Source organism: Primulina huaijiensis, chromosome 2, assembly GCF_012295235.1.
Source record: "Primulina huaijiensis isolate GDHJ02 chromosome 2, ASM1229523v2, whole genome shotgun sequence".
NCBI classification, from domain to species: domain Eukaryota; kingdom Viridiplantae; phylum Streptophyta; class Magnoliopsida; order Lamiales; family Gesneriaceae; genus Primulina; species Primulina huaijiensis.
In genome coordinates, this window is record NC_133307.1 from 6,537,219 (window position 1) to 6,551,372 (window position 14,154).

General features: G+C 34.4%; 1 protein-coding gene across 1 annotated transcript; it reads left to right on the top strand.

The window, feature by feature from the left end:
- The first annotated feature begins 12,684 nt into the window (after positions 1 to 12,684).
- Positions 12,685 to 14,082, top strand: LOC140991715 (uncharacterized). Its single transcript, XM_073461837.1, has 2 exons — positions 12,685 to 13,399; positions 13,832 to 14,082. Exons 1-2 carry the CDS (start codon positions 12,685 to 12,687, stop codon positions 14,080 to 14,082), a joined length of 966 nt encoding a protein of 321 aa, XP_073317938.1.
- The last annotated feature ends 72 nt before the right edge of the window (positions 14,083 to 14,154 follow it).

The window sequence follows — 14,154 nt, forward strand, 5'->3', positions numbered from 1 at the left end:
CTGGCATCTCTGCAACACAAGGGATAGGTTGTGTAAACAATGATCAAACGAAGACCCAAATACCGAAAATTCATCCATGAAGACTTCCATTATTTCCTCCATCATGTCTGCAAATGTGGCCATCATGCACCTCTGAAAAGTAGCAGGTGCATTGCATAGCCCAAAAGGCATTCTCCTAAAAGCAAACGTGCCATAGAGACACGTGAAAGTAGTCTTCTGGCGCTATAGCAATTTTGTTATAACCTGAATAGCCATCTAAAAAATAATAATGACAATAACTAGCAAGCCTATCAAGCATTTGATCAATAAAAGGCAGTGGGAAATGATCTTTACGTGTGGCATTGTTTAACTTTCTGTAGTCAATACATACTCGCCAGCTACTTACAGTACGAGTAGATATTAGTTCATCATTTTCATTTCTAACCACAGTTATTCCACCCTTTATGGGTACAACTTGCATAGGAGACACCCAACTACTGTCGGAAATAGCATAAATCACACCAGCATTTCATAATTTCAGTACTTCATTTTTTACAACTTCTTTTATCGCTGGGTTCAAACTAATCTACCCCATAACCAATGGACAACCCCACGCCTCAATCCCCTACACACTTCAAACTCTTATTTTCTCTCAATTACATGGCACAAACATTATTTTTGAAGGGTGAAGTTCGAAAATTGCAAGGGTCTTCAAGATATCGTCTTCGGGACGTCGTTCTTCGATTCGTCAACGTAAAATCGTGCGTTTAAAATGCAAAGACAAAGCATATTTATTTTCTTTAAACATCTATCACACCAGAATAAATATTTAATCATGTTTTGTGTGAAAATAAGTGACATTTTTAATTATTTTCATTTTTGCATGAACATGAATTTTTAAGGCATGATTTATAATTCAAAAGTTGTTGTTTTCATGTAAAAAGGGGTTGCCATGATTAGGGGAGGGTCAAGGATTGTTTTTACACAATTTCAAGAGTCCTAAAAACACACACACGCTGCAAACACGAACCGATTACGCTGGAACCGAATTCGAACGTTTGGGTCATAGGTGATCGGGTTTCATGATGTATGGTGCATAGCTTGGCTCGGTTGCATCCAGGGCTGGGCTAGAGTCATGAGGGGTCAAGGATCGAGTCCTAGCCAGGCTAGGACTCAAGGGTCACGGTTGGGGAGGAGTCCTAGCAAGCTAGGACTCCACCCAAGATCACCCGAGAAGCTGCGCAGGTACAGCAGTTTGTGCAGTGGAGAGATGGCTCGGCCTGGGGGCTCTGGGCTAGGGTAGGTCAAGTGGTTGGGTCCTAAAAGAGTGCTTGGGGGAGTGGTTCAAGGGGTAGCTCAATGGTTGGGTGTCTAGCAACAGAAACCAAGAGTGCAAGTCAAGGGTGATTCTCGGCCAAGCATGAAATCTGGTGCAGTGCTTCGAGCGCGAGTTCAAGGGGCTGGGCTGGCCTAGGCTGGGTCTGAGCGTGGTCCAGGGAAGGTTAGGGTTATGAGGGGTCAAGTGATTAAGGGGCTGGTAGAGTCCTAAGGCATCTGGGAAACCTAATACAACTAGGATACCCTACACGTACACACACGTGCAAATGGGTCTTCTGTCCAGCAAGTTTTTGAGCGGGCCATTGCTGGCTCTTTGGGCTGGGCTTGGTCAATAGGGTCCCTAGGGGGGTTGACAATGATTTGCCTCGAGGTGGCTCGAGCGTGGCTCGAGTATTTTGGGAGATGGCTCGGTATGTTCGTCTAGGTGTCAAAAACGAATATAATAAAGCTAAAATTGAATCCATGGGTCCACAAGTGTTGCTCATGACTTGGAAGGGTAGAATAAATCATAAAAATGTTATGTTTAAAATTTGGGATCAAAATACCGAGTTTTGAATTTATCCGGGATTTAATCGCCGCACGAAACGTTAATTAAAGAATTAAATCTAAAGCCTAGTTTTATTCTTAATAAAATTATGAAAAATTATATTTAAACTCAAATAATTATTAAAAGTCTAATTTTTTTAATTTGGGAATTTTATATTAAGGTTTGGTTTAATTCGGAATTAAAACGCAGTAATATGTTATATTTAAAGAATAATTGAATAGTCCTTGATTTAAGCTAAATAAAAATACGAGAAAATTCATGTAGGCTTAAATAATTATTTGGGACATGTTAGAGTCAATGAAATTAAGAAAAATGTCAAAAATGGGAAATTTTACGTCTAGAGGTAAAACGGTAATTTTACACCAAAAAATTAGTAAACGTCATGGAAGTGCCCTGAATGCTGTTTTATATGCTAATATGATTATTTTGAATGTTTGTGAATTTTTATATGTTAAATTATGATTTTTAAATGTTCATGGATTTTATGGTTTAATTATGGACATTTAAAAGAGATGTTGCGTTCTTGGTTTAAAAGAAAAACGTTATATGCATGTTTAAATTTTATAAAGTGATGAGAATACGAAACGTTGAAGGAAGCGAAGTAATTGTGACTAATACGATGATATGTTGGAGATATAGTGAGGGTTATGGTCCCAGTAAGAGCCCGACGATCGTGTTTCCTTGGATACGGAAATGTATATGTATACGATGATATGGTAATACGTAAGGCCAAGGCCCTGTTGATCGGTGAGAGTGTTGCTGGTATCCCCGCTGCCCAGTACTGTGGTTACATGTAGATGGATCCATCGCCCAAAACGTAGACGTAGATGAACACGAAAGTCACAATTAACGATCTGAATTCAACGAAAGGAAAAAAGAATACGTATATGTTGATGATGAAATGAATATGTTGAGGATGATATGAATATGAATATTATGATATGAGTATGTGGATATGAATATGGATACGAATATGAATATGTTTATGTTTATGTGAAAATGTTTATGTTTAAAGTTGATGCATCATTATGAAAATGTTTTTATTTAAAGTTTATGCATCATGATAAAAATGATATTTTAAATACAAGTATTTTTACGATACATGCGATCTGTATATGTAGTACTTGTAATCAAGAATATGATGTGTTGACTCTTTAGACTCACTAGGTGTGATTGATGCAGGTGATTATGATAATAATGTTAATGAAGGCCTTGATGGTTGACTTTGCTGGACTGAAGCTGCACATGACCCGAGGACCGACGCTAGTTTTCCGCACTAATTATTATTTATGATTTCAAGTTAGGTTAAAGATATTTTTATGACTTTGATTATGTTTATGAGTGGTTTTTGAGATGTTATAGTATGGGCTATACTTTTCAAATAATGTTTTTAGGTTTGGTAAAACGTTTAACAATTTAATGATTCAAGCTATTCTCCTTTGGATTTTTAAATGTTAGTTGGTTGTCTTATTTTAAAAGTGGTGTCAAGGTATTTAAAAGTATTTATATATATGTATATTTGGAGTTATGGAGATTAAGGAGAAAAAAAATTTCCTAGCATGTTTTAAGGAAACGAATAGCAGACGTTTCAGTGGCGGTTCCAGCAAACTGGTTCTGCTGAACCATATTTATAAGAGCATGCTTCAACTTGAAATTATTGGCGTTGATGGTCCCTCGAGCAACGCCATAATAATGAGTGTTGATCACTGGTCGGAAGTGATCTCTGATAGGTATAGCCTCTGGCAGGTTATGTCAGTCATTCTCTCTGTGTTCAGCCATTGCTTGGATCTCTTCTCTTCTCGCTTATCTTAATCTTCTCGCACTTCTTTCGATCTCCGGATAAAAAATAAGCAAGTCAGGGCTTTGCGATCTTTGCATGCACTGTCAAGCAGAAAAATGAACAACTCAATAAATATTAAATAAAATAAAAAGATCTAAATTAAAATCTAGACTAATTGGTAACAATAACGATATAAATTCAAATTTTGACACTCCCCGACAACGGCGCCAAAAACTTGTTGCTTATTTTTCGCTCGCAAGCACACAATTGTCAAGTTTTAATATATGTAAGTAAAGTATCGTTCCCACGAGGAGTGTGTATGTGAGAATGTAACATTACTTGTAATTAAAATAGCCACGATTTTATCTAGAAAAATCAATAAAGAGTTGATTTGTTTAAAACAACTTAATTGCAAGTAAATAATTAATCTAATCACCGAAATGAGAAATGTCAAAGAGAGAAAATATCTAGAGGACTGATTTCACTAAGTTTTCACGATAATTATACCTGGTTGAATTTATATTCATGAGTTCTTATTATTTAATGGCCAAGAACACTTAATTATTTTATTCCCCCTCTCCCAAGTGACGAATGAACTGTATCAATCAAATGTCGATTCAAACATTCCTAATAAGAATATAAATTTAATTGATAAATGCAAACAATGTTCTTACCTAGGCCTCGCTAAAGTTATACCTCTTCCGAACAATATAAACATTCAACGATGCGTCTCTAATGATCTATAATCCCAGTCCCTCTCCCGAGTTTTAGAATTAATCAGACAACACACAATTTATGGCCAATAAATTACAGTCGAATAAACACTAAGAAATACAATAAAATCAAACGGAATTTAATCATATAAATAACCACGTTAAATCATCATGTCCACAGTTACATCATCCTCTAGAATGGAAAATTAGTTCATCACAAAATCTAAGCAAAAACAAGACATGTTCAAGGTTTTAGACATGGCAACATAATAATATAAAGAATCAAAAGAATAGATGACAAATCAGAAGTGGCGTCTCTGTCCTAAGATTCGTCGTTCTTCGTCTTCGTGATCAGTCTTCGTGCTTCAGGGCGATTTCCCGCGTGTGCTCCGCGTCTCTCGTGTGTTTTCTCTCCAAAAGAGGCTGTCCCTCCATTCCTGACCTAGCCTCGCGTATTTTATAATTTCTGGACGCTGCGCGCGGTTGCGCGTGAAGTCGCGCGGCCGCGCGCGCGCCTCTGGTCTGTTGCTTGTATCTACACGCACGGTCGCTTGCACGCTTCTAGATATCTTGCTGCAAATGTGCGCGCGCGCTGTCCGAAGGTGTGCTACGCGGCTGTGTGCTTCTTGGTCCACTTGGCTTCGTGTGCACTTTTTTCTCCATTCCTGTAATGACAATCAAACCAAACCAAGAACGCATAATTCCATTCGAAACTAACATAATTCAAAATGGATTCTTAAGTAAATTAAGTGCAAATTTTGCACTTATCAAACCCCCCAAACTTTAACTTTTTCTAGTCCCGAGCAAAATAGCAATGAAAATAAAAAATCAAGGAAAAATTAACGCCAACGACTAAGGTATATGCAAAAAGTTAACGCCAACGACTATAATCATGTATATGGAAAAATCAAGGAAAAATGAACGCCTCTGGTCTGTTGCTTGTATCTGCGCGCGCGGTTGAACGTGAACTCGCGCGGTCACGCGCGCGCTTCTTGATATCTTGCTGCAAATGTGCGCGCGCGGCTGCGGGTGAAGTGGCGCGGCCGCGCGCGCGCCTCTTGTCAATCGGCTTATTTTCTGTGCACGCGGCTGCGCGTGATGTCGCGCGGCCGCGCGCGCCTCTGTCTAAAGGTGTGCTGCGCGGCTGTGTGCTTCTTGGTCCACTAGGCTTCGTGTGCACTTTTTTCTCCATTCTTGTAATGACAATCAAACCAAACCAAAAACGCATAATTCCGTTCGAAACTAACATAATTCAAAATGGATTCTTAAGTAAATTAAGTGAAAATTTTGCACTGATCATGAATTTAGAGTAAAATTTGTTATAGAATGACTAACTAAAGTCAAGCTCTTCAGTGTCAATGTTTTCTGAGTGATGCCATCATCATCTTCAACACCATTGCTATCCTCATTACCATTTTCATCATTATCATCCTCCAAGTCTTCATCTACTTCAGCATCATCACTTTCTATAGTATGGTCTGAAGAGTCCGAGTCAGAGTCGGAGCCCGAGGTATCAGACTTTCCTGGCCTAGTGTCATCAAATTCCTACTGCATCTTGATTGATATAAAAAATTTATATTTATTAAATGTTTTGTATAATATTTTATAATTTAAATTGAATTAAATATTTAAATTTTATAATAATTTTTGTATAAAAAATATGTATTGTATAATTTTTATTATTTTTAATGGTTCGGTAACAAGAATAACGTTGGCTAGAAAAATGAGAATGAGATGATTCTTAAACTTGTATAAAGTTGATTCCAATATCCACAATATTTAAGAAAATAATAAGATAAAGTTATTTTCACAATTAAGGTCAAATTGAGCAACAAATGAAAGTGGTGCCAATGAAATTACTGTTTTATCAAGCTTGAGTATATGTGTCAAAATACTTGGTAAACTAATATGAAAATTTACCACAATTCAGAAATTTCAATTATTAACAACATTTGTTTTAAGTGGAAGAATCAAATCCAATGGAAAGATTGTCAAAAATAGAGTGCAAAATGCAATAAATGTTTGGGTCATTCATGAAAAAAAAGAAAATTACATCAATTATATGTACGAAATAATATTTTATTTTCTCTTGTCTCCCTAAATTGACCAATAAATAGGAGTGTATTGTGATGAAATAAATCATCCCTAATTCTATTAAATAAACTTTGATTTAATATTTTTCTCTTTTTATTTTTTTACTTAATAAAATTATCATGCTAAGTATTTCAAAGCTTCATTTCCATCATGAATAACTAATCTTCCAAAGTCGAGATGAAAATGTGAAGCTCTTGATATGATAATAAGGTAATAATATTCAATTAACTTATTTAATCTTTATTTATTATTTATGTTATATATTTTCTTTTATTACACATTTTTATACCCTACTGTGGAAGTTTTGATTTATTGATGTTATATGTTACACCAAATTCTTGGTACCACTTAAATATTAGTTTGATATTACCAACAATTTAAAATGGTTAACTAGATTTATTATATATGAATATTATCATAATATTGAATTCTTGGTATCATTTAAATGTTAGTTTAGTATTACCAACTATTTAAAGTAGTTATATTGATTTGGTGTTTACAAATATATAGTTCAATAAATAATTGACAACAGTTATAATTTTTTTGTGTATATAATATATGAATAATAATAATAATAATAATAATAATAATAATAATAATAATAATAATAAGAATGATGATGATGATGATGATTATCTAATATGTTAGAACCATTTTATCAAGTGGATCTCAATTATGTTTATTTATTCTAACTTTCTTTAAATATGAAGAGTGAATCTTCTAATTTCGACTATTTAATTTGAAATTTTAAACATATAAAAATTATCATCTAAGGTTAAAATAAGTAAAAGATAAAAAAATATCAAAATGGATTTGTAATTATCTTAACTTCTCCCTGTATATGACATTAAGACTTACTGAATTATACTACTTGTAGATAACTATTATTGGGAGTGGAACAATCGAAGTTGTGGCAAGTTTTTGCGTCCTTGTTGGGAAATATATTTGTGAGGGTCTGTGCTCTTAATTAACACTTAATTACCAAACAATAAGGATTAATTAGAGTAAACAGCGAAAACGAATTTAAAATGTTCATTTGAGCCTACAGAAATTTCGGCATTAACCTCCCCGTAAATAAGACATCCGAAAAATTTCAAAACACAATAACAACAATATACGCTCGAAAGTAACACCAAGTTCACAATCAAACAAACTAATATCCTACGGCCACACTGGCCAAGACTAGACACAACATAACACAAACAAAATCCAAAATAACATAAAAGCATCATAATACAACTACACAGGCCATATCCCTAACAAAAGTATCAAATCAGTATAATATATATATATATATATATATATAGGAACTCTGACACAAACAGACTGACTATTGGATACCACTCGCTGATGCTCCACCAGACGCGTCAAATCCCCTGGAATTACCTGATATGCCATAAAAAAACAACCACAACGTAAAAGAAAACAGGGATCGACCCCAATACGACAAACCAGTAGAATTACTACGTATATAAAAGACATGTAATAATACCAAGTAAATGCAATGATATGCGATGCATGAATGGTAACAATGGACTAACGGATACCAAACGGAGTCCAAACGAATAGCATCATCAACAGTAACAGTGGCCACCCATGTCAGGAATGCAGTATCAAATCGCCGCTCGTCCACGCACGTAGCATCGAGAATGCGAGTAGCTAAGTCGCTCGTCCTTAGCTGTAATCTGGGAATGTGGCTAATCCAAACCCACTCGTCCCTCTGATAACTCGGTATATATCTCAACAGAGTCAACAAAAATCGTCAAATGAGTCAATGCTCAATATGTTATGCCAATACAATTAATGAATGAATGCATCAGAATAAACATTCAAGGCACATAATAGCAAACAACATCCACTGAATATTCCTACATTCCAATATAAGCGTCATAATAATATAGGTTTGAGCGTACCTCAACTACAACTTACAATAGCACAATAATTTTTAAGGACTTTCTGATGAACTCATCCAACGATATAACCTACAATATAAATTCACTATATACTTCAATACACTTTATTTCAACTTACTAAAATAATTTAAATTGGATCGGTTAAAAATCGAATTCTTGGCAGCCTATAAACCCATTCAAAATCTGGAATTTCAAGCTTAATACCTCAAGAATCGAGGCTTCATACACAACGGTTATCTCGTAGAGGTGGCTCGCCGGAAAAGTCTCCGGAAATACTGTTCACGGCAGAAAACAAGCTGGATAACAGGGAAAAGCTTAATACTTCACTTATATAAACTAATCCACCAAGAACAATCAAGAATCGAAGCCAAAATATTACCTAAAACGGGATCAAAGCTCACACGCACAAGTGATGGAAAACAAGCCGATCGAGCTCGTAACCTTCCGATTCATGGCAGGAAAAAGGCTAATAGTTTGGAGGAAGAAGATTGCTAGCTGCAACCGCCCCACTTCTCTGGCCGCTAGCGGCGCTGCACTACTGCTACAGAAAGAGGAGAGAAAAGCGACGAGGTGCAAGGCAGGGAGAAACTTTTCTTTCTATTGTTGTACGCATAATACATTACAAGAGTTGGGTTAAATAATAAAATGAAATGGGCTGGGATGGGCTGGGCCCAAATGAGTTATTGGGCTCTCACAATATTTTACTTTCAAGCCTATTTAATTTTGTTTTAATTTTTATTTTTCTTTATTTGAATTTTTATTGTTTGGTGTGTTTTTTCTCTTGCATTTACATGAGCATTTGATCACGTTCACCTAGTGGTAAACTCAATAGAAACAACCATCTATTATTACAAAACATGGATGAACAAACCGACCAATTGGAACATGAAGAAAATAATGATGAAATTCAATCCCAACATGATCTTGATAGACGAAGAACACTCAGAGATCACATGAATCTTACACGAACTAGTGCACTTTCATGTCTAGTTTTTCCCTCTAATTCATCTCATTTTAATTTTAAGTTTGACATTATTCAAATTTTACCAAATTTCATGGTAAGATTCTGAAAATCCATATATGCATTTACAAGAGTTTGAAGAAGTGTGCAACTCATATAATGATTTAAATTGTAGCATGAACATTATTCGACTTAAGCTTTTTTTCCTTTTTCTTTAAAATATGAAGCTAAAATTTGGCTACAAAATATTAGATCAGGATCCATTAGAACTTGGGATGAATTACAACAACATTTTTTGAAAAAGTTTTTCCATTTCATAAAACAAATTCTTTCAGAAAGCAAATCATCACATTAACTAAATAAAACAAGGGGAAACTATTTATTAGTATTGAGATATATATAAATAATTACTTAATATTTGTCCACATCATGATTTTGAAACTTGAAGAGTCATTTATCGGTTTTATAAAAGTTTGACACATAAAAATATACAAATGGTTGAATTTATGTATAATGGAACATTTGAAGATAAAGATCCAACTGAGGCAATTCAGTATCTCGAGTCACTAGCTGAAAATGCTCAAAATTGAAACACTATAGGCACAATTGAACCATCAAACAAGATTCAATCTCTCACATCTGGTGGATGTATGTACACCCTAAAAGAAGAGCATGATCTCCAAGCCAGATTTGCATCTTTGGCAAAAAAAGTAGAGGCACTTGAAGAACAAAGTTTCTCAAATTCAAAAGGTGAGAACATGAACAAAAATATCATTTGCGGCTACAATAAAATCCCGCAATGAAGTACTATCTCAAGTCCCACACTGAGATAAGTCACCAAAAAAATTGTGAAGAATTTAAATCAGTTGAGAAGCAAAAAAAAAAAAAAAACAATAAAAACCATAAAAGTTATATAGTCAGATTTGCTTATGACAACTAAAGAAAATCATCAAACATTTGGAAGGCATGCCATTTGAAAAACATAGTTAAACTTGAAGCATAAATTCAAAATAATCAAACATATAAAAGACACGATACGTGAAAAACACACTCAGACTATAAGTATAAACTCAAATTCATAGTTCAACAATTTCACATCACAAATCGTCTGTATATTTGATTTTTGAGTTGTGTCTTTCGAAATCAATAAAAAAATAAGATGTCAACCAGCTTACACTGCTGATCTTGACATTGAATTTCATTTTTTTATGCCAAAAAAGAATACGATGGATGAGAAGATGGACAAGCTTGGGGAAGAGGCCGTTGGAATTGCTCGAGTAAATGGATGGAAGATTTATATTTAATAAATATGTTAGTAATAAAAAAATAAAATTGTAAAGTTAGCTTGATAAAGAGTTAAAATTATTTTTAATGTGCTGTCGGATATCAATCCATAAATTATATTACATAAGTAAAAAATTCTAATATAAACAGTAGCGGAGAAATTTTATCGCAATTTACCGTTACAACTATCTCAATATAAATCATTTATGATATAAATATATATATCTGTACTATGACTCACCCGCCAATTTATGAGAAAATTTGTAAAATAAACTCGGTCAACTATTTAATTAAGAAAATGATCTCAAATGAGAAGATCATTTTCTTAATTAAATAGTTGACGGAAGTTAAAAACCAAAATTCCCCTATTTATCTATACTTCCCCCACTTCAAAAGGGGCACTCTAAAATCTAACCCTAAGCAAATTTTAATTTTAAATATTAGCTTTTAGAATTCAAAATTTGATAAATAACATCCACTTAAAAAAAATAATTAATTAATTAAAAAACAAAAGAAGCGTACAAAACAGAAAGGGGAGAAAGGAAATGGGTTCTTGTTCCCTCCATTCTTCTCATCCGTCTCACAATGATTCTTCTTTTCTTCATCCTTCACTCATTGGTCTTCTCTTTAATTTTTTTTCTTCCTCTACATTAAGTAAGAAAATATTGTAGTACTTTGTTTTCCTAAAAAAAATTTCAATTTTTCTCAACATTGTCAAATATTTTAAATCAGGTGTAAGTTCTAATATCATCTCAATTTTTTTATCGATTTACTGGTTTTTATTAGAATGTATGTATTGTAAATATAATTTTTCATATATTTCATTCTTAATTGTTCGGTCGCACAAACATTCTGTTTTCAGTCGCCTAATTCTGTTTTCGGTCGCTCAATTCTGTTTTCAGTCGCCCACTTTGATATGTTATGTCATCCGATTATATGTTAAATCATTTAATTTTTATAACATCTTTATTGCTTATTTTGTATAGGAATGACGATCATCCAGATTTTGATTAATTGTAATGGAGAGTGGAAGAATGATGAACAAGAAACTTATACATGGTTATCCGAATCTAAAGCATGGACATCTATTTCCATTGATGGTAGTAATTTGACCATAGAATGTGTCATGAATGAAATATACGAGACACTTGGCCTGGCTAAATCAGATGTTGAATTGACATTGAGTTATTTACCAGAAGTAGATTCTTGCAAACCATGCCCAATCTATATACGAAATTCACGATCTTTGGGAACATATCTATCATTTGGTAATTCGCGTACTAGACATGTTTTGCATGTGGAAGTAATTGAGATTTGTGATATTGGAGTTGATAGAGAAAAAGTTAATGATAGTGATGTGCATTTTGGAGATGTGGAAGGTAGTGCTGTGAATTATAATATTAATGTAGAGATAGAAAAAAAAATGTGATTTTGATGTAAATGTAGAATGTGGAAGAAAGGAAATTGATTTGGATATGGATGCTTTTAATCAGGGTCTTCATGATGAATATTTTGGTTGTACTTTTATCCAAGATGGTTTTGAATTGACTGCAGCAACAAAAGAAGTCTTTGTTGAAGAAGCTAATGCCAATAAAAACTTGAACCAAAATGATGTCTTCGATATACCAAGAACACAAAGTCCACATGTTGATTTCTATCATTCTGATTTAGTGGAAGCGAATACACAAAATTTGTTGGCGATTAACGATGGTGATGGTGCATTTTCATTCACCGATGGATCGAATTTATCAGTTGGTCAAAAGTTCAACGGTAAAAATGAACTTAAGAAATAATTGACTAAGATTCCTTTGAATGCTTCATTTGAAATGAATGTTGAAAGGTCGACAAAGACACTTTATGTGGTGGGATGCATTACAGAAAAATGCAGTTGGAGAGTGCGAGCAACACGAAAGGCTAATTCAACTCAGTTTGAAATTCGAATTTATTGTAACATACACACATCTGACCTTTCTGACAGAAGACGAAGGCACCGACAAGCAAGTTCTATTGTAGTTGCAGATGTATTGCTAAAAAATTTTAGAGGGCAACAAATCATCCCTCTGCCAAAAACAATAATGACGATGATGCAAAATAAAAGGCTTGGTGTTAGCTACTACAAAGCTTGGAAGGGCAAGCAATTTGCTCTTAATCATTTGAGGGGAGATCCAGAAGAGAGTTACAGAACTTTGCCAGCCTATTTATTTGTTGTTAAGCAAGTGAACAAAGTTACTATAACTCATTTGGAGACTAACTCTAGTGGAAGATTTAAATACATGTTCCTAGCTTATGGGGTATGCATCTTTGGGTTTCGTAGGATGCGAAAAATTATAGCAATTGATGGGACTTTTTTGAAGGGAAAATATAGAGGTGTTTTGCTTCTTGCAACAGCACAAGATGAAGATTTACATCAATACCCCATTGCATGGGCTGTTGTTGACTCAGAGAATGAAATGTCATGGACTTGGTTTTTGCAGAAATTGCATGAACTGATTCCAGATGATCCTGATTTTGTAATTATCTCTGACATACATGCTGCCATTATCAGCTCAGTGGCTGTTGTGTACAAGCACTCACATCATCTACATTGCACATGGCACCTTTCGCAAAATATCGTTACCCATTGTGGTAAAAAGGGTGGTGGGGTTGAGTTGTTCATGCAAACTACATATGCTTGCAAAATGTCCGACTTTAACATGTTGTATGAGAAGTTGAAAAATCAATACCCAAGTGTGGCTTCATTTATTGAGAAAAGCAGTTCACCAAATAAATGGTCTAGAGCTTTCTGCCGAGGTAACCGATATGATATTATGACAACTAATGGGGCTGAGTCGATAAATTCTAGATTGTCTGAGGAAAGAGAGTTACCAATCATAGCACTGTTGAATGCAATTCAAAATATGGTTTCAGTTTGGTTCAACAAACACCGCACAGCAGAGTTAGCTTCATGTAGAATGAAGTTGACTCCATCTATAGAGGTGATTTTGCGAACTAGGTTTACTCAATCACAATGTCTAAAGGTAACTCAGTTGAATTATTTTGAATATCATGTAGTTGGTGATGATACATATGAAATAGTTGATTTCTCCACCTACTCCTACAGTTGTTGTGTGTTTCAATGTGATAAAATTCCATGTAAACACGCATTAGCAGCTTGTTATCTAGCAAATTTTGGTATCTATAAGTTATGATCACCTTATTACCTTGTGCATATGTGGCGTCAAGCCTACTCGGGTACCATTTACCATGTGCCTCATTCAAGAGATTGGAAGATTCCCGATTATATTTCTAATTTCGAAATGCTACCTCCTAACTTCAAGCCAAAACGAGGCGACCAAATAAACGAAGAAGACCATCTATTGGAGAGTTTGGACGACAACGAAAAAAGAAATGCAGCTTATGCAATGATGTTGGACATTATGAGACGAAATGTACTCGTAAAACCACTTGATGTACTAGAAAATATTGTTTTTTGAAAGTGGATGGTTGTATGTTTTTTTAAATGTAATTGAACATTAGTGATTTAGTATGAATTAATCGAAGATATT